The following is a 22,748-nucleotide window of genomic DNA, read 5'->3' on the forward strand; positions in this document are numbered from 1 at the left end:
AATCAAAAGGACAAGTTATCACCCATCTTTTTCAATTTCTATGCAAAGTAGAAGAGGCAGAAAATCAAGAAGTGCTAGATTCTTCTCAGATTTGCTGCTGTAGGGAATTTATGCATATTGAGGGGGCAACAGAGACATTGTTCTTCAGTAATCTTGATTTAAGCCTTATCATCCCACCAAAGTTTATGGCTATACAATCTTCATTAAAATATGAATATAAGCACTCATAGTTCATGGAGATACTGCTTTTCCTAAATTATCCGTAAAAAATGTAGGTCATACTGAACAATCTCCCTAATCTCATTATTGAAACCAAAATACCTTCTTGATTGTAGTTATGAAAAAAACAAAAAACATTTGCATGCCAGAATCCCCCAACACTTTTCTACAAGGGGAGGCATTCTGTTTTTGCCACTTAAGTGTTAGGCCTAATAGCTTGTAAATCTGGCAGACACCTAGCAGCACGCACAATCAGATCTTTTTGTAAAATCTGGGGCTCTGGAACTTAGCCAAAAAGGCAGAAGAGCCCTTTTGCTGCGAAATCTGGCGCATGTTACAATCTGCTTAGAATGACCCGCAAAGTCCTCCCCCTCCTACCATGCCAAGCCAAAAAATTGCTGATCCAGGGCTTGATTCTTTCCAGGTTAGAATATGGAAATGCCCTTTACTTAGGTAGCCCAAGCTCAGTGGTCGCAAAACTACAGGTTGTTAAAAATTCTGCAGCACGACTGCTCACGAACATGAACAGTCGCTACTAAGCAAAGCCCGCCCTGCGCTCCCTCCACTGGCTCCCAGTGCAGGAGAGAATCCATTTTAAGGCTCTCTGTGTTGCAAATAAGTCTTTAGAATGGAATGGGCCACCCATAATCAGAGCTTTAATTAAACCCCACAAAGCTACTAGAAGTCCTCGCTCTGATGAGATTCACTCGGTAGAAGTGCTCAGAATCAAAAGGGCTAAAGCCGACGGCCAGCTTTTTTCATATAATGCAGCCAAGCTCTGGAACTCCCTTCCACTCTCCCTCAGTAGGAAACCTAACCATCTTGTGTTTCGAAAAAAGCAAAAGACCTGGCTCTTCCCTTAAGGAGGCCCCCCCCTCTAATTTCCGCTACAGCGCAGGGAGGCCTCCGGGTAGCCGTGCGCTATACAAACGTCTATTTCATTTAATTTATTACCACACAAGTTAATAGTCCCTGAGTTGTAGGAAATAGCAGCCTTTCTAAATACTGCACAATTGAACCAAAGAAACAGTCCTTTATCTCTGGGAGAGCCAAACTTCCTTTACACAAATCTACAGTAGATTTTCTCTGCATATATGTCTAGATTTTCCAGTTCAAACGAAAGTCCAATCGTTTTATTTACAAATTACAATGTACTAAACATGTATGAAAAAGAACGTGGTATTGAGGAAGTATAACCATTTTTATTATTTTGATCTAGAACCCCACAGACAGATGCATTGAATACTAGGCTGTTAACTCCTTTTCTATATTCTCCAACATTTCTTACATTTTAACTTCTACAGTTTCTGCAGTTGAGGTTTGATCATAACCCCTAGGTTCCTCCTTCTCTTAGAATATGTTCTCCCTCGAAGATCACTGGTTATATTCTCTCCCCCAAAGATATTCTGCCATAATATCTTCATTAGTGTTCATCAATATCTCTTCTGTTTTCGATTTATTGACCCTATGGCAAACACTCGACTTTTCTTCCATAATATGAAATACTTGTCTCAGATTTTCAGTCTCTGGCTAAAGATAGATGCCTACATCATTAATATAGGCCGAATCTTGGAAACTCCAACCTAATCAGCAGCACTCCAGACCAAGCGGTGTCCCATATACTTCCCGGCGGGCTAGGGGCTCCAGGTGAATAGTAAATCGGAAAGGGGCAACCCTGCTTGGTGTCTTTCTACACTAATACTGCCCCACGGCTTACCTTAAAAACCAGACTAGAAGTTCATATACAAAGAACAAAGGGGCATATTATCAAGGACAGGCGATACATTATCGCCGCTTTTATCGGCAGGAAACTGCCGATAAAGCGGCGATAATGGCCTTGATATTCTGCTCTATGAATTCCAATCGAAGCCCATGTTAGATGTGTTCACATTTAACATGGGCTTCGATTGGAATTCATAGAGCATATTATCAAGGCCATTATCCCCGCTTTATCAGCAGTTTCCTGCCGATAAAAGCGGCGATAATGTATCGCCTGTCCCTGATAATATGCCCCAAAGTCATCAATGTGATACAAATATTTTGGTGGTATATTTACAGTGCATGGTTTTCAGAACGGAGGTCATTTTTTGTGATTTGTGTGTTTTCTTTCTATATTTCCTCTCTAGCTGTCTACTTAAATACATCTCAATGGAGAGGCGTTTTTGTTTCTAATATTACTAATAATATACCATTTGCAAATGCCCTCTGAGCAAAAAAGGGCGAAATGAGACTCCTGTAGGGAACAGACTCTGGAAATAAGATTTCTGAATTTTGTGAAACACTGTAAAACTATTTTTACCATGAACAATTTCTTTGTTCCTATCAATAGGCAATTCTCCCTACATATTTATGTTATATCTTGATATCTTTTTATAATGGTGAAATGAATACTAGTGAATACAATCGCCATGGGTGCCTTTTTTGACCCCCCTTCAGAGTTTTGCTAGAAGGTGCCACTTTTACGTTACTCAAAGGGTGGTCAGAGTAAAAGGGGATGTTGACTTCACACGTTTTCCCTTACACAGATGTATCACAGCAGTGGCAGACTGAATGTTATAAAACGAGCTCCATCTCAACAGGGCCAAGACCAAACTGCTAATAGTAGGCAACAGTGTGGCCAGGAGAGCTAATAACTGTTTGAAAAATGATTTATGACCCATTCCTCAACCAGTTGAAACAATTTAAAAAATTGCTATTTTATTTCTAATCTCATATTAACCTCTGAGATCACCAACGTTACTGCGTCCTGCTTTGTGAGTCTAATGAAACTATAGTTCCGTTATCATGTGTAGTTTTATTTATAAAAAGGATTTCCAAATTCTGTGCAGAAATCTTTATAAAATCCAAGCATTAGACTTCTCTTGGTGGTGATTTTTAAGAATGGGATCCCATATACAAAGTTGAAGATGGTTTATTAGGTACACAGGAACAACCCCTGAAGACTCCTCTCTTGGCAGCAACCGTCCCAGCTCTGACCAACCTTCCAGACCATGAAAGGCTCAGACATCACTAGGATACCAAGAGAATGTATGTTACCAAGATACAACACATCTCCATTTCCAATAATACTACAATAAAAACAATAGAATGGATACAAAAGATTAAGTAAATAACAGCAATGTAAAAAAACACAAATAACAACAATAGTTGAAGAGGTAATGGAAAATTTATGTTGAGAATAAAATGCACAATCAATCACAAACATAATCATTGTGCCATGCTGATCTCCTTCTGACACGGGCCTCCACATCCAGTTTGCTATTAATGGTTAACCTACCAAATCCTGCAATATGTTTACTATTAACACCATACTCCAACTGGCTGACTTACCATCAACCACCACCTCCTTAGAATTGACACACAACTCTTGTTTGACCCAAACCTCCTTCTCCAAAGCATTGCATAAGGTGACTCTGCGCACATTCCATTTCTTACCATCTGACAACCACACATTGTTGCCAACTACCTTAGTTACACACTTAGTTACAGAGCATTTTGACATTTTCTGTGTGCCGAAACTATTTGTTCTAACCCAAGCATCCACACCAAATGTTCTTTTGCCCTTCTTTATCTTGTTGATGTGTCTATCCACATATTAGCTTGATATTTTTGGACTCTTTCCACCAGACAATCCTTGTCTACTGGATGAGTATGACACTTATACATCCATGTGGGAGACACTTTGGTACCAGGCTGTCTGCACTTCAAAAGCATGAACAGGGTTTCTAGAGTGACAGAATGGGGAGTGGTGTGGTAGCTCCAAAGCATTTCCATAACAGCATCCTTGCAATTGCAACCATTACTGTCATTCAATTGCACGCACTCCTATAAAACGTGGTTGAACCTCTCGACAAGGCCATTTTCCCTAGGATTATAAATTGCAGTGGTGTGATGTACAACCCCTACATTAGACAGATCATTTTTAAACTCTTCAGTCACGAATTGTGGACCATTGTCAGTAATTAATGTACTGGGGCGTCCTTCTATGTAGAAAATGTTGTCACAAAATTCAATTATATTAGAAGCCTTAACTTCACTTGAAAATGCTACCTCAGGCCATTTGGAATAATAATCAATCATGACAATTGCAAATTTTTCAGCAATGCCTTTTGCAGAAAAAGGACCGCAAATATCCATGGCTACGCTTTCCTAAGTTCTGCTGGGAAATTCGTTGGATGTAATAGTAGATTCCTCAACTTGATGGGACTTATCACTGCACATGCAATTGATGCATCCACCTACACATTCTTCAACCTGCTTTTCCATACCAGGCCACCAGAAGGTCATTCTCGGCCTCCTTTTCATACTTGACATTCCATTGTGTCCTTCATGTAACACTTTCAACAATCTAGAACACAAATTCTTGGGTACAACTAACCGATCACCCCTCCGTAGCACCCCATCCTCAACAGACAGCTCATCCCAAACAGTCCGAAACTCACCAAATTTCTTTTTCAACATCATATTAGATAAGGAGGGACATGATAGTTCCTTTAACAAATCCAATGTAGTGTTATTCTCCCTCACTGCAGATTTCCATTCATCCACTGAAATGGCTCCCTTGCATGCTTCAGAGATATCTGCAGCCACATATTCCTCATCGTCATCCATACATTGCAATGGCAACCGAGACAGGCAATCATCATTGACGTTGCGGATGGCTGGTCCATAGTTCAATGTAAAGTCAAATCCTTGCAGTTTATATAACCACTTGGCAATTCTCAGTTGGCTTTCCCTGCCCCCTTGGTGGTGAATAGATCTATTTAGGGTCTATGGTCTGACCTAACTTCAAAGTGAGTGCCCCACACATAAATCTTGAAATGGTCAACCCCCCACCAGCATGCTAAAGCTTCCTTCTCTATCACTGAGTATGTAGGTTCGGCTCCCTTAAGTGTTTGAGATGCAAAAGCAACAACACGCTCATGCCCCAAATGCCTTTGCATCAACAACGAAAAAAACAACTTTATCTGCACCACGCTGGACAATGCGAAAAACAGACCAAAAGAACTCTTTAACATCACCAAACCACAAACGTCCAAGTCCTCTTCTACTCAAATCCAGGCTTCCAAAGACTTATGTGACAACTTCGCCAGTTTCTTTCTTGACAAAATCATCAAGATTGAACTATCACTTGACATCAATCTACACCCGGAATCAGCTTCGCCCAAGCAATTGAAACTACCTCTAGTTTACGCCCCTCAAAAACCTGAAGATCCTTCAACCCCATCCCTGAAGCTGAGATTCTCAAATTAATCTCCTCCTCCAAGCCCTCATCCCACATCCTTGATCCTATACCCTCCCAAATGGCCAGAAAGCTGAAACTCTCCCTGACCCCACTTTGGTGTGAAATCATAAACAGCTCCTTAAAAACCGGTATCATTCCAGACTGCTTCAAAGTCGGCCAAGTCACTCCACTTCTGAAGAAGCCAGGCCTAGACACCAACGATCTGAACACCTTCAGACCTGTTTCCAATTTACCCTTCCTAGCCAAAATCCTCGAAAAATGTGTTCTCAGCCAACTGAACCAACACATTGACAATATCAATCTGCTAGACCAACATCAATCAGGCTTCAGAAAGGGTTGTAGCACTGAAACCACAATCCTTAAAATCATGGTCGACATCCTCAAGTCCCTTGACAAGGACCATTGCTGCCTACTCATCCTCCTAGACCTACCAGCAGCCTTTGACACAGTGGATCTCAACCTTCTTATCAAGGCTCTGAAAGACTGAGTAGGTGCAGACGAGGTGGTCCTTCAATGGTTCACCTCCTTCTTTCACAATCGCTCCCAAAGGATAAAAATCCAATCCTTTATGTCGGACCTTCTCCCCGTCAACAGAGGTGTCCCACAGGGATCAGTAATCTCCTCCCAACTCTTCAATATATACATAGAACCCCTCACCACCATTCTAAAACAAGCCAACATCCCCTTTCACCTATATGCTGATGACACCCAGATCTACTTGGAAACCTCCTCCATTAATGACATCCCAAGACTCAACAATACTCTCAGGGAAACTCAACATTGGTTATCAACTAACCACCTTAAACTCAACCAGGATAAAACCGAAATCCTCCTAATCTCCAATAAAGAAGAAAACCCGCAAATCGTTGAGTGGCTGAAAGCAATCAATGCTCTCAACGGTAATCTCACCCTGGCAAACTTGGTAAAATCACTCGGAATCACCCTTGACCGAAAACTAACCATGAATAACCACATCAAGAACTCCGCAAAGAGTGCCTTCCTCAATCTGAAGCTTCTCAATAAAATCAAACCCTACGTACCGCCCATGCACCTCAAACAAAACACCCGGTCACTGGTGTTGTCGAGACTGGACTATGGGAACGCAGTTCTCTCCGGTACAGCTCTCTCCCACCTCGCACCACTCAAAACATCTCTCAATGCTGCTGCCAGAATGGTCAGTGGAGTAAAAAAATACGACCACTTATCTCCCGCTCTCAGAGAACTAAAATGGCTCCCAGTCGAAATGCGTGCTAACTTCAGAACTGCCTGCCTCACGCATAAAGCCCTGCACACATGGAAACCAAAATACCTGGCCTCAAAACTTAAAAAAGCCGGCCAGGCGAGAAACCTCAGGAGCTTCAACTCCCTCTTACTCATTCCCTTGAAAACTCACAAACAAAAAACTGCAGCACGTTCCTTCGCAGGAAACGCACCCAAAATCTGAAACTCCATCCATGTTATCAGAACTACCCCCTCCTTCCCAAAATTCAAATCACTCCTAAAAGAACTCTACCTCAACTGTGCCTTCCTGCACTGAAATCCGCAACTCACCAGCTTCCACCCTCCAGGCTACCAAAAACGTTCCTCCACTCCCTACCTCACCCTATCCCCCTAACCCCCTCCTTGTTCCTTGCTGCTCAGAGGAAGACTTAGCCTAAGACTCTGGACCTCGCTACCTCATTGGCGCCCCTCAGATGCACAGCACAATGGAACTCTTGAACTCTGATGAACATTTGTTTATTTTTATCTCCTTGTTTTGATCCTATCCTCTCTGCTGTAAAGAGCTCCGATACCTTCGGGTCTGGCCAGCGCTATATAAATCCTCCTAAATAAAAAATAAAAACTAACCGTATGCACTCGCATCGACTGCCACAATCGTCTGATCACTTGGGTTGAAAGATTTAAGTGTAATGGCCTTCACAATTTGTTTCTTAATATCATCAAAACCACTCTGACACTCTTCACTCCATACAAATGTGTTGCCTTTTTTCAATAAAATTCTTAAAATGTGCTCTTTGTCCACAAAGTGTTGAACAAATTTAGCATAAAATTCTGCCAGACCCAGAAATGATCGTAATTGCTCTTTGTCGTTTGGGGAGGGTGCATCGGCAATGGCTTCTAATAATTTTCTTTTGGGATTTACATCAGTCTTGGATAAAGTGTGACCTAAATATTTTATCTGTTCTACACCAAACTTACACTTGTGCATACCTACTGTTTAGCCAGCATGCTGAAATTTACTAAATGTTTCATTTAACAATTTGTCATGTTCCTCACGGTTTGAACCCTACACTAGTACATCATCCTGAAATATTAAGACTTTGGATATACCCTTCAGAATTTTACACATTACGTTCTAAAACACGGCAGAGGCAGACGCCAAACCAAAAAGTATTCGTACAAAATGGAAGGCACCCTCCGGTGTTATAAAAGACGTGAGGTGCTTGGATGCAGGGTGCAACTGGATCTGATGGTATGCACTAGATAAATCAATAAAGGAAAAATATTCAGCATCAATTACCGATGAGGCCATTTCATTGATATGTGGAAGAGGCTATCGGTCAACTAATATGATATGGTTGAGATCTCTCAAGTCAATGCACATGCACAAATTTCCGTCCGGTTTGCGTGCCAAAACAATAGGACCAAGCCATTCAGGTGATTCAATTGGTTCCATAATTTGTGCATCACAACGTCTTTGTAATTCTTTCTTCAATTGTTCCCTCAGAGTAGAATGAACATTCCTGGCTTCATGCACACAATGTACATTGCTGGTTTTTAATACAATACAATGTTCAAATTGGTTTAAACAACCAGGCTCTTCCCTGAACAGTTTTGAAAACTTGGCACTCCATCTATTCTTCTCAGTATCTTCAGTCACTAACACCTGTTGGGGGTGATTAGGGTCCAACACTATGCCCCGCATTTTCTGCTCACACCATCCCAGTAAAGATCTCCCTCTTTCCACCACATAGACTTTGCAATTTAGATGTTTAGGTATGGCTTCTATTTTCAGTGAAATTGTGCTCCTCACTGTTCTCTGAACGTCTGTATTCACCATACCTCAATGTTTGTTTTTGGTACCTCAAGCAATAGCTATGTCACTGGCCCTAAACTATTCCTAAGTGTGTATTTTTGGATGTTATAGTCAAGAATCAAGCTTTTGAAAAATACTGCCACTTCTCATAAAAGATCACTACGTCATACAGGCATATTTGAAGAAAATTGCCTCCTGTACTTATACAAGAGAAGGTAAATGTTCAAACATAATGGGTTCTAACTGCCACATATTTAATATATCAGAGGTCTAAAATCAATCACTCAATAAACCAGGAGTTTGCATAGCGCTACTACTCACCCTTGAGGGTCTCAAGGCGCTGGGAGGGGGCGCTGGGGGAGGGTTGGGCTGCTGATCTATCAGGTGTGGAGGTTCTGACGAAGAGCAGGTCTTGAGGTCCTTACTGAATTGGGTCACTGACACAGACTGCCTGAGGTAGAGGGGCAGGGTGTTCCAGGTCTTGGTGGCGAGCTGGGAGAAGAATCTTCCTCAGGCTCTCGTCTTGTGAAAACATGCGATGGAGGCCAGGGCGAGTTGTACAGAGCAGAGTTGTCTGGTGGGTGTGTGTGATGCGAAGCGGTGGTTCAGATATTCCTGCATCGTGGATAGCTTTGTAGGAACGTGTGAGGAGCTTGAAGTTTATTCTCTTGTTGATTGGGAGCCAGTGGAGTTGTCAGAGGTGTTGTGTTATGTGGCTGTGGTGAGGGATGTCGAGGACCAGACTGGCTGCAACGTTTTGGATGTTCTGTAGTTTCCTGAGCTGTTTCTGGGTGGCGCCAGCATAGAGTGCGTTGCCATAGTCAAGTCCGCTGGTGATGAGTGCATGGGTGATTCTGTGGGGTGATGATGATGATACTGCGTTAGTTTTGCTATTCATTGTTAGTGAGGAGTCCAGTATGATGTCAAGGTTGCGCACTTGGCCCTTAGGGGTGGGAGGGGTTCCTAGTGCGGCAGGCCTCCAAGAATTGTCCCAGGCTGAGGAGGTGGATCCCAGGATGAGTGCTTTCTTCATCATTAATTAAAGGACTCTTTGCAAAAAAGCAATGAATTTGCAGGTGGATGAAATAGGCATAAGACATGAAATCTTTTTAATGGTCAATGGAGAGTTTAGGTTCCAGCATTGTACCTAAATGTCTTGTAAGTTCAGCTGGTTTTGTTGTGTTACCCATAGTGTCAGGACACGTTATTCCATTCCAGTTGTTGGGATGTTTCTGGGTGAGCAGTATCTCCGTTTCGGTTGGATTAATTCTCAGAAGAATGTTCTGCATCCTTCGGTGTGTGACTACTGTTCCTAGAAGAGGTGGGCTGGGGGATTTGTAGACTTTCTTGCAAATGAATGGGATCTATGTAACATTTACAAACATGTAAAAAAATATTCTAATGTAGCAGATACCCAAGGCTGTAATATAGATTGAATAACCGAGGTGAGAATAGAAACCACTGTGGATGCCCAAGCATGCAGCCTTAGCTTCAGGCTTAAATGTACCATGATAAATAGGCTGCATGCTGCCCAACAAGGAGTCAATCTATTGGAGGGCATTGCACTGAATCACAAGATTTCTCTGTCTCTGAATGAGAATCAGATGGCTCATTGTGTGGAAAGCAGCAGAGAGAGCAAAAAGGATCGATTTACTAATGCCACTGTCTGCCATTTAGAAGTGAGATATGGGTGATAGGTTGAAGCAGAATCCCAAGAGTGGTATTTCATGCACAGTCTAAAATCAGCCATTCCTTTGCAGTACAAATGTCAAAAAAATAATTTTAGGAATGTTGTTAATCCCTGCCTAGGCTCCAGCAACTCCTAAAATGTATATTCCAAGCTCCCACCTCCTGAACTGTCTGAAATTAGAATTCTTCCACCAGAAAATGCATGGAGTTGTTAAGTCAAGGCCTGGTGGATGATAGCCTTTCTGGTGCATATCCTGTGCTGGGAGCCCCCACCAGCTGGGGAATGGCAATAGGAGCACAAGACATCACACTCTGTGGAATTACTCCCCTACACTTACCAAATAAATGTGAGCAAGGGGAGAAGGTGAGACAATTATGAACTACAATTGGTTGCAAGGTCGCCTGACAGTTTAATGCTCATGATGTAGTGTGGTAGTGTGATTGAGTCATTTAAGAAATCATCTTCATAGACTTAATGGTTGGTCTGCATTTTAATAGTCAAATGCATGCGCAGGATTGGTTGCTCAGAGAGCCTGATTTGGACTACCATCATTTTTGAAAACTGAAGAAAAGTGTTTTTTTATACTGTTTTGGCCATGAAGAAGCCCTAAGAAGTTAGGGACGGCCCAGCATAGAACCTTTGTGAGAATTGGTTCAGGGCCACCTACACAGCACTCTTGAGTTTTTGGGCCTTCATCCATTGCCTTCCCTCGAGTTAAGAATCCAGTTTCTCACAACAGCCCTCGAGACATTTGGTGGGGGAATGAAGGTCTGAGACCCCTTCATAGAGGGTTTCTAAGATGGTCTAGTATACAGCTAGGTGTTTGAGAAAATATTTCTAATTTTTGTTAGTTTTTTCTATGGGATCTCTTTGAAATGTAATCAGTTGCTCTGACATTATCTGCTGAGGGAAGGGAATTCAGTCTGCCATGAAGAAATACAATGGAGGCTTCAACCTTTCTAACTTCAAATTACTTGTCTGGGACATCAAGAACAGTAATGAATCATTCAACAGCAGATTTCACAATTTAAAAATGTTTTTAGGATGGTTTTGTTTTTATATAGGTGTATTTGGCTTCAAAGATGTTTTAGTTATTCAACTAACAAATAATTTTAGCTTTAGGCTAATTGAGGAACAAACTGAAGTTCTAAAATAGTCAGTCGGATTGGTTAAATATGGAGTGGATTAAGGGCAAAACATTCAGCAACTTAATTGCTACAGCAGTAGGTATGTAACACCTATTTAGGATAGAGGCTTAATGCAATACAGGAAGGGCTCTTGATGTTATAATAGTAGGTCAGAGTAGGCAACTAAGGAGTGACTATAAGGTAACCCAGGAAGAAACATACACATGACAGGAGCAGAGTTAAGACACCCATGAAGGGACATTGATTCTACAGTAGTAGGTCTGTCAGGATTATCCAGGACCAGAGTAAAGACAACCCAACTAGGGACCTTAGTTCTTCAGTAGCCTATCAAGGAGCAGGGTAAAAGTGGGCAAAGGATATACCCAAGCCGCTCAAGCAGAAGTGGGCTAGTGGAGCCTCCTCGGATAAATACCCAGAGGCAATAGCTGACGAGATGTAATGTAATGTAATGTAATGATGTAATGTAATGTAATGATGATACTTGTAAAGCGCACTGTTACCCCATCTCGGGATTTCCTGGCGCTGAGATAGGATGAGCCTTACCAATTTGATGGATGGTTTAGCTTTCTGTTGCTGGTTTTGGACACAGGAGGATGAGAATTGCTGGTGCTAGGCTGTTTTCAGCCATTACCAGGACCAAACAGGGAAGAAGCCAGAGTAAGATGTCCTTTCCATATTCCCTTGATTTGGACATCCATGCTGGATACTCTGGGGGGAACATTAAGTAGTGCTGAGATAAGGTCCCCCTTAGAGCTGTATGACCCTAGGGCAAGGCTAAGATTCAAGGAAGGACGAGCAGGGGAAGGAGGAAGGGTTAGAGACAAGATCGTACATGTAGGAGAAAATAAGCCCTTGCTGAGGAAAAAAGGCAAAGCAAGCAAAGTAATCTACCATACTAATTAAATACAGTTTCAAAAGGCTCAAAATGGTAGGTACGGCCTCAGACTTCCAGAGAAGGGCCCACTACCTTAGAAGAGTACAACACTGATTTTCAACTTTTGTGTACAGCATTGCTGCTTACTTCAATAATATAGTAGTGCCCAGTAGTGATGTCAAGTAGAAGACAAAGGGGCAGATTAACAAGCCCCTTTCACTGCCAGTACGTCACTTTTTGTGACACACTGGCAGCGCATTTCCCTGCCCCATATTTACAAGGACAGGAAGAGCCACCATGTGTGGCTTTTCCTGTCCTTGTAAATATAGCCAGTTTACATGCAGCACTTTGCGTGAAAGGGGCGTTCCATGGGTATTGCTGTGGGTTTTCCAATGCAAAACCCATGGAACGAGACACATTTCCAGATTTTCAAGGATTCCTAAACCTGGAAATGCGTCAGTATGCTACGCCATCCTAAGAGTGGCATAGCGAGGGGCAACGAGGAGAAATGTTTTAATTTCTACTCGTTGTTTCCTCTTTCAATGCGTGCTGCATTCTACAGCATGCATTAAAAGAGGAAAATGCCTTTAGTGATTGTTTTTGTGCAAGAAGGTGCCCCTTCCTGCACAAAAACAATCTCCCCATGCTGCAGGCATCCTTGCACCATGGTGCAAAGGTGCCTGCGCCAGCCTTTGCAGCTGTTTGTGTGCCAGCGTAGGGGAGAGCACAGGAATGTAACATAATATTGTAAATATTTTGCATTCCTGTGCTCTGAAAGTGCCGCAGCGTGGCGCAGACAAATGGCTTGCGATGCCACACTGCGGCACTTTCTTGTAGATCTGCCCCAAAGGATCCACAGCTTTCCATATTGTGCCTCACTCAAAAGCCTTTGATATGTGTGAGATTCACGCAATGTTAAATCTGGGTTCATTGAGAAAAAAGAAAGCAAAAACCCCAGGGCCAATTGAAATTACCGAAAATTGATATAGTTATTAGGGTGAATCAGGAGTATGGTGCTTATGTTCACAAAAGTTATTGCCCTCTTCACCTATCCATAGAGTACTTGCTCCAGTGCCATTATACCCTACCAAGTAAGTTGTTGATAACATAACAGTGTATGTAATGTTGATTCTGGTAGGAGTTAAAACAATATTTTGAGTTCCACAACCAAGCATTGTACTATGGGAAATATTTCAGATTTCAAGTGTTTAAAGTGGATGCCGATGCTGTGATTCATGACTACTCCACCCCAATGCTGTCTTTTTCAGACATGTGATATAAATGAGTACTCAGTGAGTACAAGTAGATCCAGGATGGTTTGGGAAGATACAGTAAGCCAGGATTCCATCAACAGGTTTAGGTAAAGAGCAAGAGCAGAAATCTTATCCACTATCTCTGATGTATTTCCCAACCTGCTGTTGCGAGCAGTCCCTTTAGTTATGTGTGCCACGTTCAATAATTACTGTCTGAGTGGTTGTTTTTGATCCACTTTTTAACAATCAGAGCCAAAGAGGCATGATTCAACTAGAGTTCTAAAGATTTAAAAATGCATTAGCAAAATATACCTATGTGTTGGAGAAACATCAATAGAAGAAAGCTGGAGAAAAATAGCTTTAACCATTTAGTAGCCTTTAAGGAACTTAGGGCCAGATGTACAAAGCCTTTTTGTGATCGCAGAGGGTCAGATATGCAGGAGTAAAAAGGCCTGTACGTAACTAAATTGCTATTTGGTAACATGTTACCAAATCACAATTTAGGTTTGCAGCCAAATATCCCTTTGGTCTTTAGAAAGGAGTGTGATTAGGGCATCTCTTCCAAACAGAGAATACGATATTCATTAATGTTTTGGAACAAAATTCCAATCGCAAAACATTAATCTTTTACCACCTCCTCAAAAGAGGTGGTAAGACATTTTTAAATGGGAGAAAAGAAATCAGACATGGTGTTCTGCTGACCCCAGCAGGCCACCATCCGTTTGATAGCTGCGATTCCTAGTCTGTAGCAATTTGCAACCTGCCTCAATAATATTCATGAGGCAGGTTGAATTAGGACCCACTTTGAATAGGTCATTTGCGATCTGAACAATTAGTACATACATTTGCAAGCCAGTATGTTGCAACCGGTTCCTAGTACATCAGGCCCTTGATCTTCTCTAGTAGGGTCATCTCATGCCTGTATAAAACATATAGCTATGGTCTCTGAGGGCGAATAGGCAACTCAGTGTTCACAGTGAAGTGGATTTAATAACTACAATAAGCCCCGGGAGGGGAAATAAGTATTTCAGGCAGGGGCCAGTGTGATGTGTTTATCGCCCCAGAAAGTTAATGTCACGGGATCAGACTAAGCAGAGTGCCCCAGCCTGGGCTCAGGTGTATTGGATCTCATCGTAGAGAGAGTTTGCAAAGATCCTAAAGACCTATCATGGGGTTGTATCTTTCCCTGACTGATGCTGTGGTGTCACATTGGGCTTCCAATTGGTCCTTAGAAAAAAGTCTCAAAAGTCTTGGGTAAAGTTGTTTGGCTTGCTGTGTTAGGTGAGCTTTAGATAGCACTCCTGTATCCCACAATTAGTGGATTATGGACTTTTTCATTTTCAAATAAAGCAGGAATATTGAGGCTGATCAACTCTAGAAGCAACCCCAGCATGTACCACAGTCTTTCTTTTCCTGTATACCTGCTGAATATTATGTTTGAGTACGTGGAACTCAAGCTGCATCTCCAGTTCTTTGGATTATACTTGCTGTCTGAAGTTCCCACTCACCAGCATCTCAGTCATCTTAGCACATGGGGCTCTAACATCAGGTGAACATGAAAAAAGGTTACATTCATATCACTTTATTGTTGGCTATACTGCTTGTTCAGTATTATTATACTGAGTATGGGAGTAGAGATGTAACAGAACAGATAGAAGACTTAAACAGAGACATAGCACCGAGTTAGTCCTGTGGTAATCCAGGAAGCTGGCTTCCCTAGCTCTGGCAGTAAGCTCAATACAGGAAATAAGTTGGTTCAAGTGAGAAGAGTGCTTTTTCATCTTAGCTTGTGAGACCATAATACATTTTATGTAAAATGTCTTTATGGCTTTTGGCAACAATAAGGGCTCAGTAAAAAGTCAAAAGATATACAGTAGCTCAAATGTTAAGAGCTCAGAAAAGAATAATCCATACCCCCATCTGACTAAAGAGAGAGCTGATTAATTGAGTAATTTTAGTGTGGCAAAGAGACTTTATAGACCACAAGACACTGATCATCATGACCAACTAAATGATTCCAATGACCGTCACTTTTTTCCTTGGCAGATATTGTAAGAACAAACTATTTAATCAAACCGCCTGTATCCTTGTCTCAATATTTACATTGCAGTTATTTGATTATGGACTGATTAACCTAATGTATGTAGAGTCATTAAATCCTGATACAGATATGTGAACTATTTCGATGATGAAAGATGATCTACTATTAATTTGCATTGAGTCATCCATGCAATTTCGTCAATAGGCAAGAGCATGATATGAATGCTGTCCACTGACCTTGCTCTCACAATAATCACTTGATAGAATTGTACATTTAACAGTCGTGTGTGGGGGGTTAATTTTGGTTACTTTGTCTCATGAGAGATTCCTAACCAGAACTCTTTCATTTTTGTTTGTAAACAGACGAGGTGTGCTTCATCTCCATGAAAGCAGTGGAATCCATGACCTCGGTTTACCGCGATGGCAGCTCACATTGTGCCTCTTGGTGGTTGTGATAATTCTTTTCTTCAGTCTTTGGAAAGGGGTGAAGACATCAGGAAAGGTATGATTATTTGATAACCAAATTGATTTTGGAGAATTGTATGATTTCCTTTTACCTTATGGCCTGTCTTTGGGCTACCAATGGAATGCTTTGCACGCAGTAGATAAATTCAGCTGTCCTGTCATTCTGAAAATAAAATATATTCCTCTGATGAGGATGTGCCCATGTCCCAAGACAATGTGGTTCTAATGGCAATGTCTTATTGGCAAAGGTAGTTGAACAAAATTGTATCCTATCTATGGTCAAACTAATTGATCTTTATGTGAGAGAGACAAACCGATACCAGAGAGAAACACAATTACTTCAATGGGAAAAAATATATATTTGTCCACATTTAGGGGGTCATTACGACGGAGGATTTTCCGCATCCCCCGGGCCGGCGGAAGCCACCGCCGGCCCGGAGGATGCGGAAAATCCTCTGCGGACCCACCAGGACCCACCGCCACATTAGGATGGCTGGTGGGTCATGGTTTAGGTCCGCAGCTTTTCCGCCGCGGCTGGCTTACAACCGCGGCGGAAAAGCACTAAAATGGTGACGGTGTCTCTCAGACACCGTCAGCCAGATTAGGATGTGCTTGGGAACATGCTTTTCCGCGGCGGCTTTTCTGCCGTGGAAAAGCATGTGTAACTGCACTGCGGGGGCCCGTTGCGGGCCCCCTAGGTGTAATGGGGGGTGCACATGGGGGGTACCATAGGTACCCCCTGCATTTGCGTGCACAATGCAGCAGGCAGCGCGCGGTGCCTGCCGCTTTGTGCACGCAAATGCTGTGCATGCATTTTTAACATTGCTGCGGGTGCAGCTTGAAGCTCCATCCGCCGCAATGTTAAAATAGAGGATGTGACCGCCACCCTGGCGGTCACATCCTAATCTGCACAGAGGGAACGCCGCAGCCCATGCGGACGTTCCCTCATGCTCTGGGGTCGCGGACGGACTCAAGTCCGTCCGCGATCGTAATGACCCCCATAATGTTTTGATTTTTCTGAATAAATCCATAATGCATACACGTATTTTAATGTGCATTTTCCAGGTTGCTCAAAACGTAGTGCATACTGTTTGAGCAAATTGGAAAATGTTGTTCGACTAACTTTTGATAATAAGACATTGCCATTTGGACCTCCTTGATGTTTATATTGCCTTTTACCCAAGTCCTTTGGCTTTCCATGGGTTACCCCATTAGTTTATAATTGTCACATACCAACACAGACATGAATGTGTCAAATATTCATCTTTTACAAAAAAAGAGAAATGTATTCTCTTACTGGGATAGTGCTAACTTTATGAGCCTGTAATAGTTTCAAGTTTCAAGTTTAATGTTTCTTTACATAGAAAGAGTAAGTTTCATCTTATCAAACAGCTAGAGGTGTCATATATACAAAAGTGCAACTGTGCTCCGACTCCCATACATTTCAAATGTGAAAAAAATCTTACTTTCAAATCATTCTAAAACTATATTTAGATCAAGTTACAGCAAAAAGTTAAAATTATGTACCAACCACTTTAAAAAGTATGAAAGTTTGTTACATACAATTATGATTAAAGATCGTCCGCTTGCAATAGGCAACTGTTGACTAATCTCATAAACTTGACTCCTCGGCAAGACAAGATGCATGATGAACCCTCCAGCCACCTTATCACTGCTTGTCTGCTAGAGCGAATGTTCAGGTTGATAAAAATCTCCTTTAGGTATTGTCTCCTTTGGGTTAACATAACTGGGCATGCGCACACCAAATGGGCCAAGGTTTCCTTTTGGTATCCGCATAAGCGACAACGTTCTGAGTTAAAAACTGTCAACCAAGAGGGGGATAAATCCTTGGAGACATGCACCCCCAGCCTGAACTTTAGAAAGTACATCTTCAAAAAGGAGCTAAAATTGGCAAATAAGTAGGTTTGTGGCTTCGAAGACTTGTATGAGTTCATGACTGTCCATCCATACCGTCTCTTTATGAGTGCAAATTTATCTTCCAATAAAGATTTCTTTTTACTTTGAACATTGACAGTTTTGTTAAAGGACGCTCGGTCCATCTTGTTGTCCCATGCTGATTGGAGTTCCAAAGTGGCCAAAGATGTACTCAGGTAGCTCCCCTAAGAGTTTGGGGTTTCTTGCTCGTTCTGTGACCTTACTTCATCCCAACAGAGTCTATTTAGACTGTCCACTTCGGATAACCGGAGGGTGTGACAGAATTTTATAAAGTTGCACATTTCCCAGTAATTGAGGTCCTGAAGCCCGAATTCCAGTCTTACCTGGGCGGGTGAGGCACATTTTGGCAAATCAAAAACTGCTTTGTAGATTTTTGACTGCAATTCGTTCTGGAAATGTGAATCTTTGCCACACCAGAAGATAAGACCGTATGACAAGCTTGGTTGGATTTGAGCAGCCATAACTTTTAACAAATGCGAATAGTTAGGGCAGTCCAATTTTCTACGAAGGGATCTGTAGGCATAGATCAGGGACTGGGTCTTTGCTTTGAGGGACAATTCGTGTTCCTTGTGACGTGTTACATTTTACATTTACATTTACTTGGGGCCAAGACACAGCCTTGCTTCAGACCACTTTGTGTGGGATACTTCCAGTGGTGCTCGACCCGTTTCCCAACTTGACTCTTGTCCAGGTGTCGGTGTGCAAAGTTACAATTGCAGTGAAGAGTGCATTTGGTTTGCCCCATCTTTGAAGTTTGCTCCATAAATTATTCCTGCTCACTCTGTCAAATGCTGATTTGATATCCACGAAGCAGGCTAGGAGGCGGACTTTCCTTCTTTGTGCCTGTTCCGTCAAGAGAGCTAGGGCTGCAAGGTTCGATTGAGTGCCCATGCCTTGCCTGAATCCTCTTTGGGAGTTGGGGATGATGTTTTGTTCCTCCATCCAACGTTGCAGATGGTTCAATAGGCACGAGGAGTATAGTTTGGCTTCCATGTCAATCAAGGAGATTAATCTATAATTCCCTGGCTTACCGTGATCTCCCTTTTTATATATGGGGTGAATGACAGACCCCCTCCAAGAAGCTGGGATATTAGAATTTTCATAGATCTCGTTGAAGACTGGTGTTAGGATTTCAGACCATAGATCTGGGTTATTCCTAAGGATTGCATTTGGAATACCGTTTGGCCCAGCCGCTCCCTCAGACTTTAATTTCTTTATGAGGATTTTTAGTTCTTTCTCATTTGCCAGAGGAGTTTGCTCTTCGAAAGAGGACTTTAAATGGGGTGAGTTGGCTGTTGTTGTTGCATGACTCGGTCCAAATTGTACCTCCTTTTGGTCATGGTGTTGCCCCTGGGGTTGTTGTTCTGAATCCCTTCTGGATTGGTTGAACAAGGTCTTTACATGGTCTGTCCAGATTTCTGCTCTGATTCCTGCCTGTTGCTGAAGTGTTGGACCCGTTGTTAACCTGTTAATAATCCCCCAGAAATCGCTGGTATTGGGTTTTTCACTAGCTATTAGTAGTTGCTGCCAGATTGATTCTTTGTACTCTGATTTAGCTTTCCCCAACGTCTTTCTGTAAACACTCCTTAGTGTCTGCAACTTTATTTTTTCTTGTTTTAGGTCCTTTTCTCACTCTCGGGATAGACGTCGTACTTCTCTCGCGATCTCTCTTTTGCGCGTTTTGAGATCGTGGTTGAACCATGGGTCCCTTTTGACTGTATTTAAAGTTCTCGTGACTTGGTAACCGGGAAGGTTTGAAGTAAAAACTCGACTATTTGCTCCCAAGAGCTTACATGAGCACCTTCTTTAACTGGGCCTTGGGTTTCAATAAAGGCCTTTACTTTGTTCTCAAAAAATTCAGGAGCCTCTCCTCGCCATTTTACTTTACGCAGGTTGAACGTTTCTGGATGCTGCGTAATGGCGTTATTCTTCTGGGCGAAGTTTGTTCTATTCTTTAGATTCAATATTAACGGCAGATGATCACTTTCAACTCGTGTAATTATTCTGAAACTGTTTATTTCTGAGAGCTGCTTAATACTCATTATAATAAAGTCTATTGTCAAAGCGACTTTTCCACTCAGGTATGTTGCCACTGGAGGCGAGTCCCACGGGGATTTACCATTCATAATTATTAAGTCGAGTGCTGCTAGTTTGCGGACAAAGTTCAGCGCACCGTTCGATATTTTATGCGTTCTTCCCAGGTTGGTCGCTAAAAGATTGGTGTTAAAATCGCCGGTGATCACCAGTTCAGCGTTTGTGTGGCTTTTCTGCAATACTTTTAGCAGTTTTATAAGAGTTATGTATTTACCATTTTGCTTCTTTCTCTCTGGGTGGATATAAACATTTATTAGGAGGAGAGTTTTGGTTTGTTCCTTGCCGGTTACCTTGGTCACTTGGATCCAATTTGCCCCCGTGTCTATTTCTTCAGTTTTCCAATTCAATTTTTGAGTTATGTAGGTTGATAAACCCCCTTTCGGATGGCCATAATTTGAGTGTCTTTCTGCCAGGCAATGATGTTCAATGAAACCAGGTATTGAGGTTGCCCCCATGTTCCATGTTTCCTGAAGCATAATTATTTGGTGTTGGTTTAAAAATGTTACTGTATCTTGGTCTTGGCCCATGTCCCTAAGCTGTGCACATTCCATGAACAGAGCGAGATGTTAGTTGATATCTTGTATTCCTTTACTGGTTCCGATGTTTGTATTCCTTTGTTAGGAATACTTGTCATTCAAATTTTTGCGATCCAGGCCCAGTTCTTGAGGTCCTGGGGGCTTCCCCGAAGTTGTAGCAAGGCTGTCGCTTTTGGGAGGCCTATTGTTTCGCACGGATGTCGTTTGTGAGTTGGAACGTGCTCCGCGTAAACATGTGTGCTGATGTCTTCGTGGGCTTTGCTCTTCGTTTAGACTGTTTAAGAAGGGGTACGGGTATCTTGGGCGTTGCACTGCCTGGAGCCTGATTCCCCCTGTCTCAAATCTTCCACTCATTGCTACAATGTTATCCACCAGGTCCTTAGACGCCCACGTTGTCAGGGACTCCTCTACCCCCCTTCTGGATGTTTCCTTGAATTCCACTGAAATTAAATCACATGAACAGATTACTTTTAGTTCGGGGATTTCATGGAAAAGTCTCAAGAGGTTTCCCCTATTGAGCGTGTCCTGGGTGCCTTTTGATGAGTATTCCGAGATGAAAGACAGCTTGAGTTCACACCAGTCTTTTACTTCTTGCTTTTCAAAAGACTGTGGAACGCTGCCATTATCTCCCCCTGGCCCTTTGAGAATTTGCAGGGGTTCTTCACTGCCTCCCCGTTTGTACTCTGCCGATTTTTAATTTTTACCTCTAGCCTAGCCGTTGGAGGGCCCAAATGTTTTTGGGTCGACGTCTTTATTTGTGGATCCTCTTGCTCATGGACTAAGAGCTTGCAGTGACGATCCTTCCCCCTTAGTGTTGCAGCAATTGGTTTCAGGGGGAATTGAGGGATAGTTGACAATGTTCCCTCTAACCTGTTTTGCTTAAGTTCTGCAACGTTGGGCCCCTCTTGCGTCTCTTGTACTTGCCGTGTTAATTGTTGACTATTTTGTGCTTCGTCACCCCTCGAGCTGCTTTGTCCCGGCATTTGCTGATTTACCCTATGTGCTACTTCTTCCAATTCGTTTTCGCGTAGTTTTATTTTCTTCTCTTGCTGCACAACCCGGGTATCTTTACCAGTCACTTTATCCTCGCGGACTGGGCTTCTGACTCCTTGTTTGATTTGAGACTCTGAAATTGCTTTTATCATTTGCCCAAGGTGACTGTCTGCGAAGGAGGACTGTGAAGAGTGTGCTTGATTCCTTTCTACGCTTCCTGGCTCATGTAAGGGTCGAGGTGTTACTTTCGTTTCCGTGTTTGAGTTTACTGTAAAGAGTGGGAATAATTTGACCGAGGCTGGGTTTTGTTGTTTGTTGTATTTTAGCCTGGCCTTCCTTGCGCGCTTTCTTTCCCATTTTGTGATTTTAACTTCCGCCTTTGTTATTGGCTGTGGTGACGCTATTTGTTCTTCGCATTGGATTGGATTTATCTCAAAATCCGAATTTATTTGAGCGTCATTTTTATTTTTTGCTTCCTCATTGTTGACAGTGGTTAGGTAAGAGGTTTGCTCTTGCGCGTTCGGTTTTTGAAATGTTCCTTGGCACTGATGTGTTAATGACAGTTTGGCTGCCCCTAAAACATCTTTTAAGATTCCCGGTAATGTGGCCAGTTTCTCTATTATCGGGCTACAATGGCAAGTGGCCTGTTGATTATTTGTGTCGCTCTGCCTTTCTGGAGATTGTTTTTTTATTAGTAACACTGTTTTTGCGTTCAGTTTTTTATTTATTCCGGCAATGTTAGTGGCCATCAAATTTATTAGGTCAATTTGGACGTCCATTTTATCAGATTGGAAATTTAGTACCTTAATGGATTGTTCCAAGGTTTGAATCAAATTGTCAGCTCATTTCGTATTGTGGTGGTCATCGTTATGTTGTATCAATGCTGATGAGCTGGGGCTTGACCCATTTCCGGAGGAGATTGTTATTGGTGAATACAGGATTTGTTGTTTCTTTGTTATAAGGTTATGGCCATCCTCCTGTGGTTGTGTTATGTTGACGTCCTGAATTCTTTGCGGATTCAGAGGCGTTGATGAGACCAGGATGGCTCTTCTTTGTGAGATTGTATTCTTTGGGCTCGGGGTAAGTTGCTCCCTGTCCAGTCCCATCCCTTCTAGAGACTTCAATTAGGTTCGCCTTGCTTATGTTGGAAATCGATTTGCTGATCCGCAATTCCTTTGTAGCTAGGCTTGCTGCTGAT

General features: G+C 42.3%; 1 protein-coding gene across 1 annotated transcript in view; it reads left to right on the forward strand.

The window, feature by feature from the left end:
- Nucleotides 1-22,748, forward strand: part of SLC6A2 (solute carrier family 6 member 2) — a 1,509,850-nt gene that overhangs the window by 659,921 nt on the left and 827,181 nt on the right. The window contains exon 5 of the mRNA XM_086945193.1: nt 15,870-16,008. Coding sequence (XP_086801319.1) covers nt 15,870-16,008 — 139 coding nt within the window. The remainder of the gene's footprint in view (nt 1-15,869; nt 16,009-22,748) is intronic.

Source organism: Lissotriton vulgaris, chromosome 12, assembly GCF_964263255.1.
Source record: "Lissotriton vulgaris chromosome 12, aLisVul1.2, whole genome shotgun sequence".
Classification (NCBI taxonomy): domain Eukaryota; kingdom Metazoa; phylum Chordata; class Amphibia; order Caudata; family Salamandridae; genus Lissotriton; species Lissotriton vulgaris.